We start from the raw sequence: 25911 nt of genomic DNA, 5'->3' as shown, positions 1-25911 counted from the left end.
AAACTCCTCACAGGTTTTACTGCTAAAGGTGGAGGGTGGGCCAAAGATTGGGTTCATTATTTTATCAATTGTGGCAAAGAGGATTTTTGGCTTTGACTGATTTTCTGCAATGAACTTTGAGAAATATTCCTGTCTTGTCTTTTTAATGGAGTTATTGTAATGCATTAGCGTGTTTCTAAAAATTTGATAATGTATTGTGAGTTTTGTTTTCCGCCAATATCGTTCTGCCTTTCTTGTCATTCTCTTACATTTCTTGGTATCTTCTGTTCTCCAAGCAGGTGGAGCTTTCTCTTTAACAGTTTGTGGTTTTAGTGGGACAACTTTGTCCAGAATTGTGGTGAGTTTATTATTAAAATGTTGAATCGATCAATCCATAGATGGATATGAAAGAGTTAGTTGCTGGTTTTCCGAATGTGGGATAAAGTTTGCAGCCACTTCAGGATTTAGACGGCGCCTTCTAATGATTCTCTCAGGGAGCTTCTCAATTATGCAGTCTTGAACTTTAAAAAACAAACGTGAATGATCAGAAATGCCCACATCCACAACAGAGGTCACTGAGGCCTTCAGGCCGTGAGTTATGATGATATCCAGAGTGTGACCTCTGTTGTGGGTGGGCACGTTCACATGCTGAACAAAATCCATAGCTGTTAAAATGTTCTTAAAATCACGGACATACATTTCCGAAGGATCATCAACATGTACGTTAAAAATCACCATTTTCCACAACCTTGAATTGACTTTTCCATCTGTCAAATACCCAGAGTTAACATGAGTGAGATGATAACAACAAATTCACTTTGATGCAGACTACTTTCTATTTTTTTTTTCTCTTTTACTTTTCAAAAAATCCAGTATTTTAAATTTAAGAATTAATATACTTAATTCTGAGAAAAACTCGTGCCTCAACGCGGTTAACTCCGCCCACCTTGAGGCGCGCCTCGGTGTGCACACATAAGCCATGGGCGTCACTTCCGGTTAAAATATCGTGTCGTGCTGGACATCTCTAAATCAAGCCACATAAAGATTGGTTAATATTTGACCTACAGTATTTATCAACACAGCAAAGAGAAAACAGAAAGGATAATAGAAGCTTCACTCCTTAAGTTTTTTTTTCTTCTTCTTTACTCCGTTGAGATGACGTTGTTTTATTTCCTTTTTCCCTAGCCGGAACTCCGAAAAGCTAGGCGGAAGGATTCGACTAGCTTCTACACAGTTTCTTTTTAAAAAGCGCTGCCGACTTTCGGGCCGCTCGTCTTCTTTGTATTTGTGAACTGTTGCCATTTGGCCTTTTGTTTTAGTGTTGGCCCTAATTTAGATGGCAAGCTTCCCGGACACTGTGAACGAAAAGGATTTAGGTGAGTACGTGTGTTTATGCAACGTGTGTATGTCCGCGCAGCCCTATTTTTCTGGGAACGTTGTTTCTCCGACTGAGACATTTGGGCAAACCCGGTTGGAAACCTGATCTTTAAATAATACGAGTTTAAAAACGTTACTTTTTATGTTATAAGGCCTTAACGGTTCTTTCTTTCTTTCTTTCTTTCTTTCTTTCTTTCTTTCTTTCTTTCTTTCTTTCTTTCTTTCTTTCTTTCTTTCTTTCTTTCTTTCTTTCTTTCTGAGTATGTCAAAAATTGGCATGCGTATATTGTACTTTAAAACGAGGTGGTTGTATTTTCTGCTGGTAAATTAAATGATCAGTAGAAAAATAAATATCTCCACTCGCAGCACATTCATTGATTGTCTGTCCTTCATCTGTTCACAGACGAACATTTTTATGTTGTTTTAAATTCTTCACACTTGGCTGTGAGGAAATAGTGTTTCCAGTGCTGCTGATAGCCTCGCCGTTTACCCAAACGCATTGGTGGTGGCTGACGTGACTGACTGCGTGCTGCCTGCAGCTCTGCGGTTTGATGTCCTCTGGTATTTGTTGTCGTCAGTCTCTGCGCGATCATGCCAGACTTTCGGAACATTTAATCATGTGCAGACAGACAGACAGAGATGTTCTGCATGGTTGCATCTTGTTGTAGTGGGTAAATGGATAAACATGAACAATAATAAGCTTTTCATTATACTATAGTAGTGTTTGCACCCATACCAAAATAATTTGTTTCCCGATAGTTATTTCAAATTATTGTACTTCCTTTCATTTTGTTGAGATGCGAAAGGTAAACAACTTTATACTCTGTACCGCAATAACATAGACCTAAAAGTCGGATAACACATGCAGCCATTTATCGATGACACTGTGCTAATTATTGATCATCACATTCAAACATGGCTATTTCAAACTGATACACTACCATTCTTATGAAGAAAATCAAACACTATTGGATATACAGAAAAAGGTGTTGATAACCAGGAATAAAGAATATTTTTTCTGATGCTGGTACATTCTTGCTTAAAAAAATTAGAAATAGATTAGTTTTTTTACTAACTATCTATCCATCTATCCATCTATCTATCCATCTATCCGTCCATCCGTCCGTCCGTCTGTCCGTCCGTGCGTCCGTCTGTCTGTCTGTCTGTCTAGCTTGATCGATCGGTAAATCGGTATCAGGGTCTTGATCGGTATTAGGGACTACTTTAACAACCCTATGATCCTGACTTCCCTATTGAAATGAACGGACCTGAATTTGAGTAAAAAATTCTTAATCTTTTCATTTGCATTGGATTATAACAGTTTTTTTAATGTTATGTAATCTTGGTTTGATGTTTGTTGTTTTGACTGCTCTTATGTACAAAAGCTTAAAACAACCAAATTGAAGGATGATATGACGAAAACCAGACCTGGCTGTCATGATTGGTCGACAATTCAGTGTAACCACAAATACGTCAATTTCTTAGAGTGGATTTATGCATGGAAAAAGGTTGAGAAAGTTAAAGCAGCTTCAGACTAAATAATGTTATTCTGCTTCATGTTACTGTAAAGTAACATGTCTTTATTGTGGTATTAATATTAAGAAGTTGTCTGAGAAGAGCAGCCGTAAAAGGCAGTCCTTGCTCAGGGTGGGTGTAGATAGGAGAAGAGGTGCTGTCTTTCTTGGCTTCCACCAAGTTTAACTGGAACAACCGGTTTACTTGGGCAGAATTAGTGTATAAGTTGTACCTGCCTACCAGCTTGCTTTCACCATCATGTTTCTTCATGAACTGTAGAAGACCACATGGCTTTTTGACATCAGGTGTTCTCTGCATCTGCCTTGCTGCAATGGAAAATTTGTTTTGTTTTGGAAAAATGGACAAGACAAATGAAAAAGTATTCATTGGTGTCAGCTGTATAAATTACAGGTTGTACAGGTTAATGTGCTAATGAAAGACAGATGTGTTTTAGCCGGAACGGTAAAAGATAAAGACAGGAAGCCAGTCATTCTGGGTTTACACATTTAAGGCAAGTTGTTTGGAGCTCAACTGCATCAGAGAACCATAGATATGAGCAGGGCCTACACTACTAAATGGCCATAGAAGTTTTTTTTTTTAACCAAGATCTAAATAAACACCTTAAAGATAGTCTGCACTTATGTGTTACAAGTATGCATAGTTCTGTTTGCACAGATCAGATCATGCTTATGATGTCACTGTTTGTTCAGCTGAAAAATATTTTAGCAAAGCCATACGTTATTTGCGTCTATCTTTATCTAACATTTTTTTTTAGGTATGACATTACCAAAAAGGTATGAGGCATTGTTAATGTTTAATTTTGTTGTTGGCAAAATTTCTCAGCATTTCCTGATCCAGTTGTTTTGTCCCCAACTCGATTCAGAATAATTTGATTGTGAATATTTGCCCAATATCTAGACCCATTCAGATACTTCAGTAACACATTTAAAAAATGAACACATTTAATAAAAGGTGTCCAGGTTGTCCCCTGTTTTTATTTTATCAAACTTATTTTGTCATTTAACACTTTGACTTTGTTTCATTTATTTAATGAAACAGTCATTTATAAAACTTCAGGGAGCTATTTATTTATTTACATTTTTATTTGACCTTATAAGACATGCTACAGTACTTTTTTTTGACATATCACAAATATAAGTCATTTAACTTATGTTGAAATTTTACTTTTTTAATATGAAAACTCTTAAGGAACTATTTATTAAACTTAAAAAAGGAAACTAAGAAAAGATGCTGCTGGGCCTGTTACTCATTGAAATTCTTGGAGCTACACTATTTATTTCAGGTCTCTAGATTACATTTTTGCACTGATTGTACCAGTGTGCCTAACTGTTTTTATTATGCGCACCAGCACGAAAGTTTGGTGCACCCACCTCCTCTACTACGTCGCATTCAACTGGGATATTTTCCATGGTCACATTCCTTTTTATTTGCTGTCAATATTGGCATTTAGACTTGAAAATGATTAACTTTCAAACAGATAAACAAAACATCCTTTATTTGAAAAAAAGTTCTACCATAATGACAAATTACACGAAAAAGTTGGTGTTTAAAGACCCACTCCAATAAAATTCATGCTTTTGGTGTTTTTGATATGTTTTTGTAGAATTTTTTTCAGGATATATAAAAGAATTTAAGAATAAAACTGCCTTTCGGAGTATTTCTTTATTCAAAGCCTGAATTAGGCTGATACTTTTTGAGCTTTGCCCACTGATTCAGAATTCTCTTCATTGCATAACTGATGCCATGTTTGCATTAGTTCAAATGCTGATTGTTGGTTGTGCCATAACAATGTTCTCAGTGAAAGAAAGTCCAGAAGTAAGAATTGATTTGAATGCCGGTTCAGAAAAGAAGTATTTGGACAGTAACTAAAATTTGCCCCAATACTTTTCAATGTAACCCTATTTGGCAGTAAGTCAAACATTTCTTGGAAGTCTTCGCTAGTTTTGCACACACCTGTAGATGGCCTATTCCTCCATGTCATGTTCTCGGAAGCCGTGATGTTGCTTTTGTTTCTTCCTTAGATTTTCTCTTGGATTGAGATCCAAACAAACGCTCTTATTCAAAAATCATAAAATGGGATTTTCCGGAGACTTTTTTTTTCACATGCTGCCTCTCACAGTTGCAGTGTACCCAAGACGAGCATTACATTATTAAAATGAGAGAATTTCCACACTGTTTTCTATTTGGTCAAACCACTTGCCATACTCTATCCTTTGAGGCATAGGAGAATGCTTTGTCTAAGTATTCAACTCATGCGGGCCTGACTACTCCCATCATCTAAGAATATTGAATGTATGTCCCTTAAGTATTACTAATTTCGTTAAATTGTATGTATTTGTTTCTTCATTTTAGGTCAAGCTAAGTTCATTGGTGAACTCCTTGTACCTACTGCTCCCTTCGATCAGAAGTCTGGGCGTGAGGCTTGGAGTGTTGCTTTTTCACCCAATGGTTCTTACTTTGCTTGGTCTCAGGGGCATCGAATAGTCAGACTCATTCCATGGACAAAATGCCTAAAGAGCTTGTGAGTATGATTAAATAAATGACTTATGGCCGAATGCATTTTTGAAGCACTTCATGATACTGTCAGTGTATCAAAGTCCTTTATGAACTTAAGTAAAGTAAAAAAACGTTCAGTGAAAATGTAAGATCTTTTTTGTACTAAATACTGTCATAGAAAAAATATTTGCCCCTTTCTAACTCGATACTAGTTTGATGGTGGTAAATGTTTGATTATCAAACAAATGCAGTAATAAGGAAGGATTAAACACAAAATGCAAGGCTTAAGGGAAGGTGTTTATTATTAATTTAAAAAAAATCACATCAACAGTGTTTTTTTGTTTATTGCACTAATAAATAATGTTTGTAAAAAAAAGTTGTCAGATCATCTTCATATTTGGTATTATTGAAAAGCCCTTCTTTTAGCTTATATATATATGTATGTGCGTATGTATGTGTGTGTGCGTTTGTGTGCGTGTGTTCATTCTGAGTTGAAATAAAAAAAACCAGAATATTGTTTTACGTTGCAAGATAAAGAATCTGGTATTGACGGTATGAGGGTTTGTAATCAGCAGGTCAACTGGGTCAATTTTAGGCCCAGACATGATCTGGTTGCAAGAAAACGGGCATCAATTGTGGATAATTGTACAAAGGACTTTGTGGCAAGGGTAGAAAAACAAAGATCAAAGAGAAAAAAAATACAATTCATTTATGTCTTATTTACATTTAAATCAAATGGTCAGTCAAGCTTACTTTTTCCATTTTCCTTTGTTTAAGCTCTATGAACCATGGTGACGAAGAAACTGTTGCTTTAAATCCTTGGAATTTGTCCCGACATAACAGTGACAGAAGTCAAACCATTACTGTGGATGATGATCCCCGTGAACATACCTTAGACTGTGGTGACATCGTTTGGAGCCTTGCCTTCGGCTCCTCTGTGCCTGAAAAAGAAAGTCGCTGTGTCAACATTGAGTGGCACCACTTCAAGTTTGGTCAGAATCATTTACTTCTAGCAACGGGCCTTAATAATGGTCGGATCAAGATTTGGGATGTTTACACTGGTAAGGACTTTCTACACAATAACACTGTCTTCATCTATACTGCTTTGTTTGGCAAGTTCAAAAACTCATTAAAACTCCTATTATGTTAATTATTATCACTTCTATTAGGGAAACTTTTGCTGAATCTGATGGATCATACTGATGTTGTGCGAGACCTGACGTTTGCTCCTGATGGCAGCCTGATGTTGGTGTCAGCATCAAGAGACAAAAGTCTTCGCGTTTGGGACCTTAAAGATGATGGTAATTACAAGTTTTTATGCACATCGTGATTCAAAGCTGACATTTGAGGTGTCAGGGAGTTTCTTGGCTTAATATTTGTATCACTGGTAATGTTTTAGTTTGAATTTTATAAAGATTTCTGTTATTACCAAGCTAGATGTGAGACTTGTTACATAGATGGTCAGTTCAAAAATCAATTTTGATTAAATTACTTAAGCCACACTGCAATTATACACAACAGTTACATTAAGAAAATGTTTATCAAGTTCTAGAGTTCCACAAATTTATAAAGATCAGACGACTAAAATAGTTTGCAACATCGCAAGTCTGCTGTGGAGAGTGGGGCTACCTTTGCAGTCCCCTGTTGGGGTTCTCCCCTGTTCTAGGTACTCCTCTGGAGCCTCTAGAGCGGGGGCCACTAACGTAATGCCCCTGAACACTTAGTTGCCTTCAAGAACCACATGAGATGCTCGAGTCGGTTCTAAAAACACCTAAAAAAGGCATCACTTAGCAGTGAACGGCATATATTTTTAACTATTCCATTTTAAATTTCACTTGGCGTGAAATCAAAAATGATTAAATAATACAACTTTAATATTAATACCTCATTTTAGACTAGGTAGTGGCAAAGATAATTGCAAAAACTGCTTAAATGGGGGAAAAATGTAATTGATGGAATCTCCTCTCTCTCTGATGTGCCAATGGGGGAAACTACCAGAGTAAAAATATCCTGTGTAAAAAACAAAAAAAACAAAAACAAATCCGCATAGCAGCAGTTCAGTGCTGGTTCGATGAAAGCTGTTCTCATGAACCTTGCTTTTTGTGCTTTTTGTTTCTCAACTCTGTTCTGATATTTGAAAGACTTGGGCAACAAGAAATTACAACAAAAGACAACAAGAAATGTCATAACTTCCAGCCAGCCACAAACCATCTGGTCTGGTCTGTTCTAGTCGTATAGAACTTTTTTGTCAAAGCACTGTAGGCACATAAATGTGCCTGCTGTGTTTTATTTCATTCTTTCTGAAAAAAAGTCACTGTAGCTCTGCATCTCTGTCTTTTAATCAATAATCAGTCTTCATTTATATAGCACTCTCCTTACTTGATGACCAAATTCGCTTCAACTTCTGCATTTCGACTGAAGCTCTGTGCACCCTCATTCTTATATGAGCCCGCCCACAATAGCTGGAAAGGGAAAGTGATTGGCTAGAATTGCAAAGAATAGAAAACAAGTGATTGACATGTCCAAAACAAAGACCCAAAATCTGCGTTTTTGTACTGAGTTGGCACTGAGTTTCAGTTCAGTGATTGTTTAAGGTACACATTATTGCTTTTTTATATAAAAAAAATCTCTTACCTTTCTCTTCCTCTGCACAAAGTGTCTCCAAACTCTCACTGACCGTAACTCACACATCAAACAGTCACATTTTGAATAGAGCCTGATGGATTCATCTAGCTGTCAAAACCCGCGGCACAATCCAACCACTTCATGTAACAGTCACATGGTACAGCCCGGCAGTGAAGCTTCGGACCTCATCATTTTCAGCTCCTCCCCTAAACGAAGCAAGCCTCGATACGCGCTTCGTGGAAACCTCTCCTCCACTACTCGGCCCCCGCCTCGAAGCCTCGAAGCAGAACATCACATTGCTTAATGAACATTAATTTTGCTATACCTACCTCTGGATTATTATACAGACAACTAGTACTGAAGACACATTACATTTGGAAAAGTCAATTAAGATTTTTAAACATCTAACAGATGTCACCCATTTGTTTTGATTTTAGACTATGCATAGGACTAACCTGACCCTAAGATGTTTGTAGTTTAATGGCTGTTTTGGTAGAAAAGCCTAATTTAAGAACTTTTTTAAACTAAAAGTCTAAATACTTTTACAGCTGTGACATTAGTCTTTGTAATTTGTCACAAATCTTTTAAAAAATAAACTAGGAAAGTTATTATTTCATAAAATTAGTTGTTGCAACTACTTCTAAACTTGATTTAACTTAACTACTCACTTGTCTCCCATAGGCAACATGGTAAAGGTTTTGCGTGGGCATCAGAATTGGGTGTATTCCAGCGCCTTTTCCCCTGACTCATCCATCTTATGCTCCGTGGGTGCAGGAAAAGCAGTACGTATTTGTTTCAAATTTGTTTCTGTTTCTTTGTTTTGATTAGCTAAAAAAATTGTTGGCTATTCCATGTGCAAATGGTTGTGAACATTATGGCTGGTTATTATTGAATTGCAAAAGTTGACACCTTTCTTGCCCTTGATTTATCACCGCTAAAGCAAAGCTTTTTGTGACTTAAGTTGAGTGATTTTGGTCGTATTTCTGATTAGAGTTTGTTGTGGATGGGAACATTGTTGTTTTCACATGCAAAACAGGCATGGCTGACGTAAAACATAACATTTGCATTACCATGCAGATGTGAAGGACTAAAGCAAAAAAATTTTCAGTCTTTAGAAATATATATTTAGTAAATAAACAACAATGAATTTACTATATAGGGTTGTATTTCAAATGGATTATTATCCCAACATCAACATGTATATAAACACAGATAACGATTTTATTGCACTTCTTGGTGTTGGTCCTAAATACGGCCATTGATTTTATAGATATCAATACTCTGCACGTTTCCATGTTTTCTTTGAAAATATTTTCCACTTGTTCCACAAGTGCAGTATTCTAATGAGAAAATCATATTGCACGTATTTTGTATATCATGGAAAACTATTTGTCAGTCTATTTTCTGCTGCACATACATGTTTTTAGGTTTCAGTTCAGTAGTCTTACCACCACTGATTCTACTTGCCCTAATTTTTTTGTTTTTCTTAGATCTAGTTTAGTAGTTTAGTTCAAATATTTTTAATGGTGGTAGTATTATTAGGCTCTTTTTGTCCCTACACTGTGTTTCTTGCTCTCCCTGTCACAGGTGGTGGCAGAGCTCAGTGTGTGATTGAATTTGAAAGGAGCGCCGCGCTGATATTTTGAGCAGCCGGTAAAAACCTTGGACGCAAAGTTCGCAATGCCCAAAGGCGTGGTCAGGGACAGCCTGGCACCTGACCCACAAGGTCAATCTGTACGTAGGTGCGGCTCTGTCTGTCTACCTCTGCTGTTGCAGTTCTTTTGTACATTTTAGTTTACACATGTCATTAAATTGGTGGTTTAATACTTCTTTCTCAGCCCTCACCCCACCTCTTAACTGAAAACCCCTAACTTCCCCCTTCCACTACCCCATTCCCATTTTCTCTCCCCAAGTAGCCTCATTTATCATCTCCACAGTTGGCCATTGTTTTTTTTTTGTTTTTTTATGTTGGTCATTTTAAATGTTATTGCTAAACCTCAAACCTCAGTTGTTAAGGTATTGGAAAACAGTTTAGATAGCTTTGCAGCTAAATTGCCTTTACTTGATGGCCAGTTAGAGCCAATAAGGCTTGTGATATTATTATTATTTAATATAATTACTTTTTGTCTATTTAATTTGGAGTATTTATTATAGTATATCAATTACTTGTATGCTTTTACAGTTCATCTATACCTAATTGTTAAAGCATTTCTTAATGAAGCCTTTTTGTACTTCAAAAACCTTTGTGTTGTGTGTATGTTTTTAAGCTATCAAGTGTAACATGTATACCATAAACAGTGTTTCTATGTACTGTCTTTTGAGATGAGGTAAAAAGACAACTCTTCTCTTTTTATTTATTTATTTCCTTTTAGGACATACAACTGTTGTGCTATTGTTTGTTTTAACTTTGTAAAGCCCCAAACTCTTAAAATCAAGGTAAAACAGAGGGTTACCAGTATACACACTATAAAAACCTGGGCACAATTTTAGGTTGTTGACAAGACAAGGGTGTATGTGACCTGCCGTCTCTCCCTGCTCAGTATTTGAATGGTTTTGTGGTTATTGACAAGTATCACACATAAGACAACCGGCCTACTGTTGTATGACTGACAGCCGCTTTTGGATCTTCAATTTTTAATGAACATCTCGGAATCACATCACTGTGGTGGTCAAAAATCTTAACCACCTGAAAGAAAGTCCAGTGTTCCTCCGCCGCCCTTCCGGGGTACCTTCCCTTGTGTAAAAGACCACCGTCGCTGTGGAAAAAGAAGCAGCAAAATCATGTACCTAAAGACTTGTTTAGGTCGTTTTACTGGACACACCAAGGCAAGGAGCTGTTAAGCGCCCGCCGGCCCTGCTTGGCCTGCCTGTGTCGCAGAGGGGTAAACCCCCGCACTCTACCTCTGTGCTGGGAAATCTGTGTATCCCAGCGGTCTGGACCATCGAAAAACACTATGAACACGCTCTGGTTTGGGCTTCTAAACGCACTATCCATTGCAAAGAAATCTTTGTATTTGAGTGACACCTCAGAACGTTTGGACTTCCTGTGTCTGACGGAGACATGGTTGCGGGAGATGGATTATATCCACCAGAATGAACTGTGCCCCTGGACTGCTCCACACTTGGTCGCTCGCCAACCAAATTTGTACCAGGAAGAACACAATATTTCAGATACTTTTCAATCAGGCTTTAAGAGAAATCATTACACTGAGACAGCTCTCTTAGGAGTTTCTAATGATGTGCTCATGACTACAGACTCGGGCCAGTGTATATCGAGCATTTTAATTGAATGATTTCATGATAACTGTGGTCTCTCTGGTTCAGTTTTAAATTGGTTTATCTTGTACCGTAGCGGAAGAACTTTCAGTGTTGGGTCCTTAATTTCTACAATGGAAACAATATCAAGGGGCGTCCTCCAGCGTTCTGTACTTGGCCCTATTTTATTTATCTTGTATATGATTCCTCTTGGGAGACTTATTAATCAGTTCAGCCACATTTCATATCAATTCTATGCGGAAGATATACAGCTTTACTGTTCTCTTCTGGAAAATCCTTAAAACAAACTACAAAATCTATTGGATTGTTTAACGAGCATTAAAACATGGCTGTGCAACATTCATTTACTCTTAAACACTCAGAAGACGGAGTCGAGTTGAGTCTCAGAAACTTCTGGGTGTTGTTTGACAAGTCTATCTCCCTGAAAGTTCACTCAAAACGTATTATAAAAAACAGGTTTTATTATCTGAGAAACATAGTGGAATGAAAAAGTATTTTATCTCGATCTGACCTGGAAACAATTATTTATGCTTTTATTTTTATTTCTTGTTTAGATTTCTGCAACTCTATTTTTACCTGTTATAACAAATTGTCACTAAATTGCCTTCAGTTCGTCCAAAACTCTGCAGCAAGGCTTTTAACCGGAACCAGTAAACAGACCCACATCACTCCTCTGTCTGCTTTACATTGGTTGCCTGTTACATTGCTAATTGATTTTAAATGTTACTTTTGAGAGCCTTGCAAGGTCATCCCCCAACGTACATCTCTAACCTTTTAACTCCATACTTTTCAACTCTGCCCTTGAGGTCTTCCAACCAACATCTTTAAATCATTTAAAAAATCTGCTTTAAGACTAGAGGGGATCTCTCCTTTCAAGCTGTTCCTCCCCGTCTTTGGAACGCCCTTTATAGTTGCTGCGTCAGATTGACTCTTGAGTCTTGTAAATCCCAGGTCAAGAAGGTTTTTTTTCAGGAGACCTTTTAGTCTGTTTTTTACTTACCATATGTTTTTACTTTTAGTAGGCCAAACTGTGTTTGGTTTGATTTTATGGTGTCTCTTTGTGATTCTGTCTGTGAGAAGTGCTATAGTAATAAAGCTATTCTGCTCTACTCTACTCTACTCTACTCTACTCTACTCTACTCTACTCTACTCTGCTCTACAAGCTGTCACTTGAGCAAGCATCATGCTTAAAATAAAATAAATCAGTTTAAACTGAAGAAAAAGGACTATTGATGCTCTCAAAGCAGGAGAAGGATAAGCAAAGTTATCAAAGCGTTTTAAAGTGTCAAGAACTGGAGTGAGAAGTATCAATTCAATGAGACCATACAGGTCAGAACAAGCCTGGCAGAGGTAGGACGTGACACATTTCAAAGACTCTGGAAAGAAACTAGTGAGAGATGAGTCTGAAGACCCCAGAACACCAAATTAGGAATTGTAGTCTCAAGAAGACCATGACTAGATTTCTGCAGAGGAATAAACTGCAAGGTTGCAGACACCTTCAAGCCAGACTAAAGTTTGCTAAGGACAATCTGAAGAAAGATCACACAGACTGGAGGCTTGTCCATTGGTTAGATTAGGCAAAATTAGAGATTTTTGGCCACAAACGTGATTTACATGCTATATATAGTATGTATAAATATACACCCATACATACCGTACATAAATGCATGTTTGTTGCATATTATTTCTGCCAAATTACAATTAAAAGCATAGGTGGGACAAGTTATTGGCCAGGGGGGTATTATAAAAAGCAGGTTATGTGAGTTATCGCAGTAAGTTTGAGGCTAAGGAAGCGGATAACCTCAGCTTTCAGTTGCAAAAACGAAAGAATGTTTCAGGGTAGGTCAAGTTGCCATAGCAATTCATACTCTGAACATAACCTGGTCTGGAGCAGGTTTAGTTGACGGTTAGTTTGTTTTCAGAGAGGTGAAGCAGCATGGCGTGTCCATTTGAAGATGATTTAGTGGATGAAGAAGCTCAGATAATACTTTTTCCACTGTGAGAGGGTGATAAGACCATGTATGGATGTTGGAAGTATAAACTTTTTACATTGATCTAACTTAATTATTTGTTTCAGTTAAGAGAAATAATTTTTTTGAGTTCAGTCAACTTAAAAATAACACGTAGTTATCAGATAGTTATTTTACCTTAATTCAAATTAATTCAATTAAGTAGGTGTAACTTTGGTGCTGCTGTTGGATTGGCAGCGCAAGGAAATGTGGGATACCATTCCCTTTGCCTGTCTGGACGGATTTGGGTTTAAGTGTGGGTTTTTGACCAAATGTGTTTAGTTGTTTAGCTGTTTTACTGTGTATTGTCTAGTTATTTGTCCTGTTATTTTTAATTCTTTCTGCACCATGAGTGAGAGGGAGGGAGAGGATGGTGAGATTATTTAGCAACACTACTGCTATGTGGTGTAAGGCTAAAGTCAGCGAAATGGTTAAATGATGTCATTTTGCAAATCCATTTTGTGTAAATCATTTTATTGTTATTAAAATGAGTATATCTACAGGCTCAAACTTAAATGACAGTTCAAGAAGTACAATAAATTAAGATGGAAAAACATTTAATTGAAGTGTAGTAATATGACATTTAGTTTGATAAATATGTCATTGAGTTGGATAGACATAAGAAATTAAGGTGAATACATTTAACTCAATTACTTGTTACCAATTGAAGTAATTCATTTAAGTTGGATAAGTTATATATGTAAGCATCACGATGAAAACAGAAATGAGATAGAAACTCATGCGTTTACTTTGTCCATTCTTTTTCTCCAAGCAGAAACTCTTTCTTTTGCTGATGGAGCCAAATTCCTTTTTTTATCGACGTATAATCTTCATATGCCATCATTAAGATCTCAGACTCCGTCTCACTGAAGCGCTCTCTTTTTATCTCCACGCGTTTCCATGGTGACTCTGGAAATCGGCGATCTATTGAGAATGTCTTTATGTTCCTGCTGTGCACGCGCATTAAGTCAGGGTTACCAAGTCGAGCGTAATTACGCCAACTCATATCCGGTCTTTTGGAACCAACATACCCAGAGTAAGCAAGTTCAGGTGGATTTCAGCCAGAGTTCAGGCTTAAAGTCAGGCTAGTTTAAACATGCTTTCTGGAATACCCCCCTGGAGTCTGCATTCCAAAGAGTGATTAAAACATAATAATAATAATAATAATAATGGGTTAGATTTATCTGCGCTTTTTCTTGTTGCTCAAAGCGCTTACAATGTGTCTATTATTTATTTACTCCTCATTCATATTTGGTGATGGCAACTACTGATGTAGCCTCAGCTAACCTGGGGCAGACTGACAGAGGCGTGGCTGCCAGTTTGCGTCTACGACCCCTCTGACCATCACCGGGACAGTCATACAGTGGAGCCACACTGGAGGCAAGAAGGGTGACAGAACGACAGCTGGCTTGGGGGAGCGGGGTTCGAACTGCAGACCCTTCGGTCATTGGACTACCTGCTCTACCACCTAAGACAGTGTTTTCTTTCACAAAAATGAGCATCAATAATTCAGGTTTACGTTAGTGGCAGGGAAAAAAGGACTTTTTTTTTACTTTAAATATTTGCTAGTCCTACTAGTTACTAGTTAAAGACTTCCAGACTCGGACTAGTGTATAAAAACTCGTATCTTTATGCAAGTGTGTGTGAATGCTGAGGTATACCATAAGACTTACTGTAGTTAAAAGTGCAATTTTTTGTGACAAAAGATTTGTGTTAATAAATAATTGTAGATTTATTTGAAGAAAGTTGTTTAACAAATTTCCTAAAAATGGTTCTACTGCTTATCTATCACATACTTCCTCCACTTTTGATAAGAGTGAAATCATGTGACATCACAGGCCTGTAGTTACTGGCCTGATTGGATGGAAACATGAAAGGGAGTTGAAGGAAACAAATGGAAACAGAGGTTAAGTTTGGTTACATTTTAGAATGTCTCAAGTGAAGCAACATGTGAGAACATGTGAACTACACAAGCAAAAGGAAATCAACACGTGATCCAGGTTCAGAGCAATATTTGTGTAGGACTATGATAGCTCTAAAGTACAGTACCTTTCCCTCATTTGTAAAAATAAAATAAAAATCTGCAATAGCTGAAATCTACAAATTAGGATTGTAGATGTTTTAAAACTGTAAAACATCTCACTGCACACTTTTATCAGCTAGACCTCGAAAAACTCTGAAAGTTTAAACTTTCATCAAAAGATTTGTCCCATATGAAAACAAACAACTGCTCGGGAATGAAAATATGGGACAGAGGCAAGTGATTGACAGTGGTCTACAGCCAATCACAGAGCATGGTGCACTGTGGAGGAAATAAACAATCAAAGTGTCACCAAAAAATTCTGCAAAGCAGTGTGGGTGTGAAAAGTTAACTAACAATATAGAAAGGGACCACTGTTCACTGTGGAGGTAATAAGTACTTAATCCTTTGCTGGTTTTGCAGATTTGCCCACTTAAAAAGAAATCAACAGTTTGTCATCTTAACAGTAGGTTCATTTAAACACTGATAGATAGAAAATCACTAAAATAAAACGAAATTGACTTTAAAGAATTTAAATAAATGTATTTGCATTTCATTGAGGGAAAAAAGTATTTGATTGGTTCTGGTTCATGCAGACGAGTTAGACTCTCCTAATCAACCTGTCACCTGAACTGAAGACGCCTGTTTGAACTAATCACCTGTAGAAAAGACACCTGTCCACAGAATCAGTCAATTGGTCAGACTCCAAACTCTCCAACATGGGAAAGACTAAAGAGCTTTCAGTGGATTTAAGAAAGAAAGATTGTAGACCTGCACCAGAATGGACTACAAGACCATCAACAAGAAGCTGGGGGTTAAGGTGGCAACTGTTGGTGCAACATGACCTTCAATCCACCTATGGGTCTGGGGCTCCAAACCAGATCTGACCTGGTGGGGTCTCCATGATCATGAGAACAGAGGGAAATCGGCCTAAGACACCACAGCAGGAGTTAGTTGATGATCTCAAAGCAGCTGGAACCACAGTCACAGAGAAAACCATTGGGAATACTTTACGCTGCACTGGTTGAAACATTTTGCAGTGGTGGTAGAGAAGAAAAATCTTTATCTGTCATCGTCACAAGTACAATGAAATTAAAAAAGTACTCCCACTTATGAAGACACATGTGCAGACCCGCCTGAAGTTTAATAATGAACACTTTCATGATTTAGACAGTGATTGGGTGAAGGTGCTGTAGTCAGTTCAAACCAAAACTGGGCTCTTTGGTATTAACTCAACCTGTCATGTTTGGAGGAAGCTTGTGATCCCCAAGAACACCATCTCCACTGTCAAGCATCGAGGAGGATTCTACAGTATATGCTTTGGGGTTGTTTTTCTGCACAGGGCTACTTCACCGTATGGATGGGAGGAGCCACGTAATGAAAAAATGGTGGATGGGTCTTCCAACAAGATTATGACCCAGAACATGCAGCCAAGGCAACCAAGGAATGGCTGAAGAACATCATCAAGGTCATGGAGTGGTCCACCCAGTCTCTGTACCTCAATCCTATAGAAAACCCAGGAGAGAGCTGAAGCTCAGAGTTGCCCAGTGACAGCCATCAAATCTGAATGAGTCATTTGTAAAAAAAAAAAGAGTGGACCAAAATTCCTCCTGATATATGGAGAAACCTGCTCATCAACTACAAGAAACTATGACCTTTGTGCTGCTTTGCAACAAAGTACCAGATCTTTTCAGCAAGACAGTTCAATTACTCATAAAATTCAATGAAATGCTACTCAATTTAAATAAATTCTTTAAAGTTATTGTCCTATTATTGTTTTTGTATTGAATTACTGATTTTAACATTAACTTTGGTTGTAAATAATAATTACGGAGTTCAAATGAATGTAGCAACTCTTGGTTTCATGTTTCAGATAGCTAACCTATTTTAAGATTTTAGCTGTTAAGTTTCATAATTCAACCCAGCTTGTTTTCCATCTGTGAAGGTGAGACCATGTGATTTAAGAGCCGTAAGGCAGTGGTTACCCTCTATAGAGGTACATGACTGTACTGCAGCATACTTTGTGCATATCAATTTAAATCTGAGCTCCTAATTAGTGAGATAAGTAACAAAGTTGTAATGTTCTTAATATTTATTATTTGTTAAGTCATTTCATAAGCTACAGCGATCTTTTCTTTAACTTGCAGGTGTTCCTGTGGAACATGGATAAGTACACGTTGATTCAGAAGCTGGAGGGACACCACAATGATGTGGTGTCCTGTGAGTTTTCACCAGATGGTGCATTGTTGGCCACTGCCTCTTATGACACTAGGGTCATAGTATGGGACCACCACAACGCCACCATTCTTCTAGAATTGGGGTAAGAAAATATTTACATTAACACTATTTTAAAAGCTTTGGGTACATTACAATGATTATTATGGTCCGCAGCAGTCACTGACTGCAAGGTGCGAATCAGCTTTCACTGGTTTACACAGGTGGGTGGGCAGAGTTTTATGCCGGATGCCCTTCCTGACGCAACTCTGGGGTTGTCCCCGGGCTGGGGACTGCCACAGGGGGACACAGACTTGTGCCCCCTTGTGGCTACATAGTTAGACAGTAGTGCGAAGGACCTTGCCCTTTTAGCAGCTAATATGCCTGCAGAATAATCAACACAGCTATTCTTTTGTTCTGGGAAAGAAATATAAACAAATATGTGGGCCATTAAAATGAGATCATAAGTTATAATTAAAAGAAAATGTCTCTTTTAAAAAAAACACAAAAACACAACTTTCTAAGTTGTAAATAAAAATAGTAAATTTTTGCTTGCAAAATCTTATGTGTTGTCAAAATCTGTGTCTGGTGATGACTTCTATTTTCCATTTGCAGTCTTCATAAACCTGTTGAATTTCATCCCGTTTCACCCAACTCTTATCAGATTTATTCTTTGAAATCTCGCTTTCTCTCATTTTTGTGTTCTAAACTCTGAGCTCAGAGTTACAAATGTGGCACAAAACATGTTTTGCATGTCTTTGAGTCAGCAGGGCTGGCCCTGAGCTGGATGGCACCCACTGTGAAAAGGGGTTTTGGCACCCCCTACTGCCCAGAACAGGAACAACATAGCTAACTGGATAAATGTATTTAAACACAGAAAACAAAAACACAATTCTCAAAACGTAAACAATAACCACTTATAACTAGTATTTGAAATTACACAAGTTTACTTTCATAGAGTAAATCAAACTAAAATGCCAAAAAATATGTATAAAGATTTAAAGTAACATACTAAGACAGTAGTGCATCTGTAAAAACATTTATCATTTTATACATTTATAAATATTCAACAAAATTATCACAACCTCAATAAAACCTAGGTCATATATCTCAAAATGCCACACCGTAGTGGCATTTATAACCAGGAGGCCGTTTCATTTTTTTTCTTACTTTCTTTTTATTTCCTTTTAAACACACAGTTTAAATATACAAGAAAAAGCAGAAGGAACAGTAAAAAAAGATTTGCAAAGCAAAAAAAAAAAAAAAAAAAAATATGAAATGCCTTGGGTTGCTTGGCTCTATAGGTTTTTTTATAAAATTATCCAAGTCCTTATAATGTCATTTTGTAGTTAGTCCATTTCTCCCATCTTTTTTGACAAACATCTTCTTGAGTTCTTATCCTATAATTCAACAATTCCATCACATGTAATTAGCAGTTTCATTTTTACACGCCGCGCAGCGGCCGTGGAGGTTCTAAGAAAAATTTGAATGAAATAGTCACTAAAATATTTTTGGACGTTGGTGAGTGGGTGCCTGGGCACATTTAGAGGTCACGCAGTGGCGGTCCAGTGACAGGCGGGTGGCAGGAAGGCAGCAACGCGATAATTGACTGACAGAGAGTCTCCAAGGAGCTCAAAATCGTCTGATGATCGGCCGATTTAAGATGTTTTTTAAAATCACTTTCACAAGTAAATTAAGTAAAATTGACATGAAATTGTAAACAACCTTCCATATTTATTATAAGAGAAAAATTTTGTTCACTTTTAAAGTAAACATGTAAATAACTAAGACCATTTAACAATGGAAACTCAAAATTGATAAATCAAACTTACAAACTAAGATAACTGGTCAGGACTGTTATTGAGCTGAACTTATTTTCTTCAAAAGCAAAAAGTTAAATGATGTGAAATATTCTTGCAGGAAATGTGTCTAATTAGATTACAGTCTTATGTGGGCTAAAGGAAAGCACAGATCCTTTTTAGGTGTCCTTCATGCGTCTTTGTTTTCCATTTTTGACATCCAAAAAGACAGTGCAGTCCTGTGACTTTAACCAACAGTTCCTGAGGAATGTTGGAATGTGATGATGAGCCCAGATTAGCAGCATTTTGTAATTGTCGCTTACAGTCCAAGGGAGGAAGACAGAGTGTCATAAATTGAGAGGTTGAGGAAATAACCGCATTATTGGACATAATGATTTATTAGGTCTGGCCCTCAAGAAGAGCTGCTGAATCTATGCTGATTTATTAGAATAGAATGATGAGCCCCAGGTGGAGAAGGTAATCACACCAAAGTTGTGACTAGGCATGCTAAAGTGTAGCTGCAAAACTTCAAATATACTAAAATCTAATATTTGTTTGTCAGAATTTAACTATAACTTCTACTAACTACTGAGCATTTGCCACTTCTCTCCAGCCACCTCTTCCCTCCTCCCTCACCCATTTTTGCTGGAGGGGCAAATGACCGTTGGGTTCGTTCTGTGAGTTTCAGCCCTGATGGTCGCCACATTGCTAGCATTACTGATGACCGGTAAGAAACTGATTGACAGCCGTCATGTTCAAATAAATGTTTGTGTTGAAAATGTGTTTCTTCTTATTCTACTTAGTTACTATTTCATACTTTGATTAATATATGTGCATATATATATTTTTAGACTGATTCGTTTTTGGAGTATTGAGGAAAAGGCTCCTCAGGCTATTGCTTTTCTTTCTAATGGACTCTGCTGCTCCTTTTCAACCGATGGGAAAGTCCTAGCTGCTGGGTACGACGACAGAAACACAGAATTCAAACACACTGTCAGGTTTTTTTTTGGTCTTCTGTATTACTAATTTAGTCTGTGGAAATGTTTTAGGACTCGTGATGGGAGCGTGCACTTCTGGGAGTGTCCCCGAAGCATTGCTAGTCTGCAGCATGTGTGTAGGATGGCTCTTCGTAGGATCATGACAACTCAGCAGGTGGAGGCTTTGGCAATTCCAACACCACTCCAAGACTATCTCACCTACCGAATGGTTTAACTGTCTGCTACAACTGACTTATGCACTTAATTATGTGGAAAAACAAACTGTTTTTGATTTTCCAAAGTCCTTTATTATTAAATAATAGCAAAAGAAAAAATTGGCCTCACTTCACATTGAAATAAATTACACTCCATTGCAGAGAGACAGGAAAAGGTAAGCTACAAACCTGGGCAAAAACCCCAACAAAACAATTTACACCAATGAAGCCATTGAAAAAGAAAACTCAATGGAAGGTCACCCCCAAGGCCAAACAAAACTCCCTCTAGAGCCCATACACAGTTTAACTTTTGAAGGTCGCCAATCATCTGAAAGTAAGTCAACTCAACATTCAGACGGCTTCTGAGAAGAGAACAAAACATGAAAAGGAAGTCCATGCAACCAACGGACGGTTAACGATTCTTCCTTGTCAACCAAGTTAAGACGTTAAGAATTTGCAAAAAGGAAATTAAGAATCGTACTAACATGTTTCCTCTGCACTGTCTATCTTGAACCAAAAATAAACGATGGGAAAGAAAACACCTCCCCAAGCCTGCGACACCAGCCTGCCAGAATACCAAACAAACCCCTTCACCTGTCACACCGAGTAACTAAATGTGCAAGAGGTTCCAATGCCTCGCAAAAATAAAAATTCTCTGCTTGAGTTGGAACAGCGTGTGTTCTGTTATCTGTAGTTACAGCACAGTGACCAATTCTCCCCAGGAGATCAGCTGTGCGCTCTCAACAGTTGTACAGAGACCAGTAGTGTCCTTTCAGAGTACAGTCTGCGCTAAAATCCTCAAACCACTCAGATGCTCTCATGTCCTTCAGCGACTTAAGATGTCTGACTTTCACACATCTGCTGTACAGAGTCTTTTTAGCCATCGTCCGAAGTTCTCCATCAACCCCACATGGACTTCGAACCACCCCAGGCATGAAAGCCACTGGTCTGGATGTGACATCAACTAAAAAGGGAGGTGTGACAAATCCAGTGCTTACCAATCCAAAAGAAATCGCTATGGAAGTGCTGCACCTTTGCAAGTAGATCCCAGGGAGGGAATGGAAACCGTATGGTGTACCAAAGCATCAAGGCCACGAGATTATTGGTTATCAGGGTACTACAGTCTGATCTCCTTTCTCATTTTGTCATGTTTCTTAAGCCTCTTCCAAATTTTAATGACAAGAAAGTGGTCACCCAAAAACTTCATCCAAAAACAAGAGGATAAATGTGTAAACATCATCACCTTGAAGGATTCTCTTCTATAGAGGAGGTATTGGATTCGGCATCATACTGATCACGTCCACTCATACCACCCTGACTACAACCAACATCCAAATCCCAACCTACACCTTCAGATCTATCAGCTGTCATCATATTAACATCCATAGCAGCAACAGCAGAACCCTGTCCACATGCAGTACTCTGCTCCACATGAGTGCCTTCTGCAGGAGGGGGACAGACCATTACACTATCACGTGCAACATCGCACAGACGCCAACAAGCCTAAACAGGAAGGAAGCCTAAAGCCATGCAATGCAATGTCTCATTTATCTCTGTATTCTCTGTCACAGTCACACAGCCTTTGCTTTATCAAACAAATACAAGACTTTATCGTATATAGATACAAGTGTGTGCTTCTATTTTTTTTATTCTTTAGTTTGAAAGCTACTGTGGGCAGAGGATACCATAAGTCATCTTATGTTAGCCTTTTCACTTTGAGGTCGTTCAAGTGTTTTTCTGTCTTAACCTCGTGCAGTTTTCACGTTTATCGGCGTAAATACAGCTATAATCACCAAGTAAGTAAAACAACCAATGTAAAACGTAAATAAATGAAGTTTACTTCCTTGATTTAATCTTTTGGGGTTTTTCTCTTGACAGTCTCTTGTGAAAGATTATTGTGCCAAGCTGTCACACCTAGAACATTTTTTGGGAACAACTGTTAGATGCATTATTCATGCAAGCATTTTCCATTTATTTCCTTCACTGTCCTAAAGATTGCAAGGTCAACCAATAAAGTTACTAACACTAATGTAATTAAGCGTTATAGCAAATGCTCTCCAAGAAGTCTGACCGTATTCTCTGTTATGCTCTTTCTGTAATTAATTTTAGAATTTTTTTTCATGAAGCTGTCCTCACTAAAAACCTATTTTTGGAGACATCCATTTTACATGTACATTTAAAAAAAAAACCACGGCCTTCAACACAAAAGTGTGAATCATTTTTCATAGTGAGACAAACCCTACACGTTATAGATACTTTTATGCATTTTAAAAAAAAAGATAGACAAATACATGACTTGTGGATAACCCCCATAGTTGCATTGCATACGTCATTTCAGATCTGTAATCATCAACATTTTCCCTGTTAACTTAGGTTATAAACACTTCACTCAACTCTTTGATGCCAATAAATCATTTTAAAATCCAACATATCAAGACAAGAGTAGAAGGATCTAAACAATAGTCTGCTTTCATTGGATATTTGCTAGAACCCAAAAACACATTTTAAATGGTTTATGCAGATGCATGGACACCACTTTTACTGGGATATGTGGAGGAAATTTGGCTACAGACTAATGCTTACTGTACTTAACATGGTGTACATTAAGGATTGTTCACATTTTGATTGAAAAGAAAACCATCAGCAAGATGGAGCAATCAGTGAACCTGTAAAATATCCAGTGTATGAATGTAATAAAGCTTCTACAATCTTTTTTGGTTTTAATATTTTAATAAAGGCCTTTTACATGGAAAATGTGGTTTCCAAACTCCCTTTTCAACATATTGTTCGGTGCTGATCCTTTTTTTGGAAAACCAGTTGTACTTATTGAATCAAAGATCATGATCAGAGCCCACAGTGGTTTTCTGTTTACAGACCAGTCATTTTAAGGTGGTAATGGACAGTAGTTGGAGTGTTTACTGATACAGTAAATCATTTTATATCATTTAATACCTCGGTGTTGGGTAAATACTGAATGACATTGTAATTAAATTACTTTACTTATTACCTAGTTTAAAAAGTAATTCACTACTTTACTTTTTTTCAACTCGCATACATATTCTCACGGGGAAAATAGCTAGCACAAACAAGATACCTTACATAGTTTCCACAAGGCCAATCATGTATTTTAGCACCACCTGATTAATTTCACCATATGAACATGAAACGATGTACATTGTATAGTAGCCAACAAAGTGTATAGATTGCTCTTTGATACTAGGGCAGTGGAAAGCAGTTCTTTAGGACAAAACTTGCACTGAAATGAAATATTTTTGCTTTAGGTTACAGCAAATTGGAAACAATCCAAACATGTAGTTGCCGAATGATTCAAGAGACAACATCAGAGGCAACTATTTACACAAATGTAATTGTTTGATTAGTTTCACTGCAGCAAAATGAGAGCGATGAAGTGATGAGGTTTTCTGTTGTCTAGTAATTCCAATCTAATTACCAACATTTGAAACGTAATTTGTTTTGTTACTCTATTATGACAAAAGTAATTAAACTAATTCACTACTTTACAATCCATTACCCCACACCCCACCACCCAACACTGAATATTGTCCATATTTAGTGGTGTGCTGCTATGATTGAAATTGGGTGGACTCATGGGTAAATGTGACCCACTTTAGGCTTCATTGAGCCCATTTACATACCCATTAAAAATAGGCCACTGAGATTACACCAATCTGTACAATTTGTCCTTGGATTTGTGATTTAAAAAAAGTCAGTGTGATATTTCCAGCTTTCTTCAGAGAACAAACTGATGTACCTTTCAAACTTCATTTTAATTTTAAAATCCTGACCTGTCAAAAACACAAACCTACCTGAAATCTCGCTTTCTCTAATTTTTGTTTTCTAAACTCTGAGCTCAGTGTTCCAAATGTGGCACAAAACCACCCATTCACAGACAACAGACACCAAGAATTTGATTGTTTTTTTAAACGTAAACATTATTTAAACTCGGTGTAAGAGTGGGCATGTGCATTTTAGCCTACAAATGAAGTTAAAGTTTAGTAGTTAAAAAAAACGAAGAACTTCAATGACCATCTAAGAAAAAATCCCGGTGGGTAATTTAGCATTGGCCTAACTGGGAGTAACTTTTTCAACCCAAGTGTATTCCATGACGTTGTACTCTGAGGGACTGTGATAATACTCATCAAACACTGCTTCTGCGTCATATAATATGAAATCTGTTTTGATGGTAATAGGCCATTCTTGTATACGCTTTTAAGTTTCCTTTTGGTTCTTTTAAAAACAGAGATTAAGCAATTTTAACCATTGACTGTATTTGAGAAAGAGAATCTCTTTTAGTTTTTTTTTTTTTTGATTTTTCATTGTTTACAAGATGTTGTAGCTGAGATAGACCAGGTGACGGTTGAGGTTCTGCTAAAGTGTTCTAGAATATGTTCCAGAATTGCAGTGAACACACCAGGCAGAGGGATTTTCTGGCCCCGGGGCCTGTCATATAGCCTGTTATCCACGGTTCCGACTTTTAGGGCTGGTCATTGTTCAGGGAATTGTGACCTTTGGAAGTGAAAGTGTGTTGGTGTAAACGGTGCAGCATTGGTTACAGACTATAGTAACCACAAAATGAATAAAACATGAGCTGGATCCCATCTCTGTGTCTCAGATGGGGAAGAGAGACACTCACACAACCAGGGCCACTCACTCTCGGCTGTGGAAACGCTACGCCTTATTTCCCATGGATCCAAGCGTGAGGAGCAAGACGAGGTGAGAGGAGCTCACAGAATGATGGACAGAACATGAGCGTGTGACGGGGGTAGCTCCAAGCCTGACCGCTGATGCCGGACCAGGTCAACTACTCCTGGCTGCAGCCTGCTGAATGCTCAACGCCTACAAAGAGCTTCAATACACTTGCCCAGAGGTGGGAACGGTAAGGGCGCCAGTTGAGCCGTATGACTCTGTTCTCCCTTCAATGACGACACCAAGATAAGACAGTAACACCAACTGGGGAGCATTTCAGGCCCAATTTGAACATTTTCTTTGGATGCTGGACAAATGAACAGGAAACCCTGCAGTTGATGTTGTGGCTCTTCCTGTCCTGCTTATTTCCTGAGTGACTGCAATGGTTTAGGGCAGGGGTCTGCGACTTTTATCACTAAAAGAGCCATTTGGTTCAGTTTCCCATAGACAAAAATCCAGCTAGAGTGGCAAAATACAACTGAACATTTTGGGAAAAATACACTTTATTTATGTTAATGTGGCCATTACGAAATTCATTTATAAATACTTACCATAATTGAAATATAAGTGTTATGTTTTTTCAATAAATAACAACTTTGACCATTTCAGTATTTGACCACAAATAACATCCTCCTGTTGCAGCAGACTTACTTAAATTAAAAATGCAAGAAAACAAGGCAA

General features: G+C 37.7%; 1 protein-coding gene across 1 annotated transcript; it reads left to right on the top strand.

Moving 5' to 3' along the window:
• The first annotated feature begins 951 nt into the window (after positions 1-951).
• Positions 952-23277, top strand: wsb1 (WD repeat and SOCS box containing 1). Its single transcript, XM_004075868.5, has 9 exons — positions 952-1355; positions 5245-5413; positions 6166-6449; positions 6558-6689; positions 8695-8795; positions 17466-17638; positions 19945-20058; positions 20183-20290; positions 20381-23277. The coding sequence occupies exons 1-9, from the start codon at positions 1316-1318 to the stop codon at positions 20541-20543; spliced, it is 1284 nt and encodes a 427-aa protein (XP_004075916.1). The 5' UTR covers positions 952-1315; the 3' UTR covers positions 20544-23277.
• The last annotated feature ends 2634 nt before the right edge of the window (positions 23278-25911 follow it).

The sequence above is a fragment of the Oryzias latipes genome, chromosome 13 (genome assembly GCF_053564925.1).
Source record: "Oryzias latipes strain Hd-rR chromosome 13, Olatipes_Hd-rR_3.1".
Taxonomy (NCBI): Eukaryota; Metazoa; Chordata; class Actinopteri; order Beloniformes; family Adrianichthyidae; genus Oryzias; species Oryzias latipes.
Note: the sequence above shows the minus strand (reverse complement) of the source record. Positions and strands in the feature narration are given on the sequence as shown.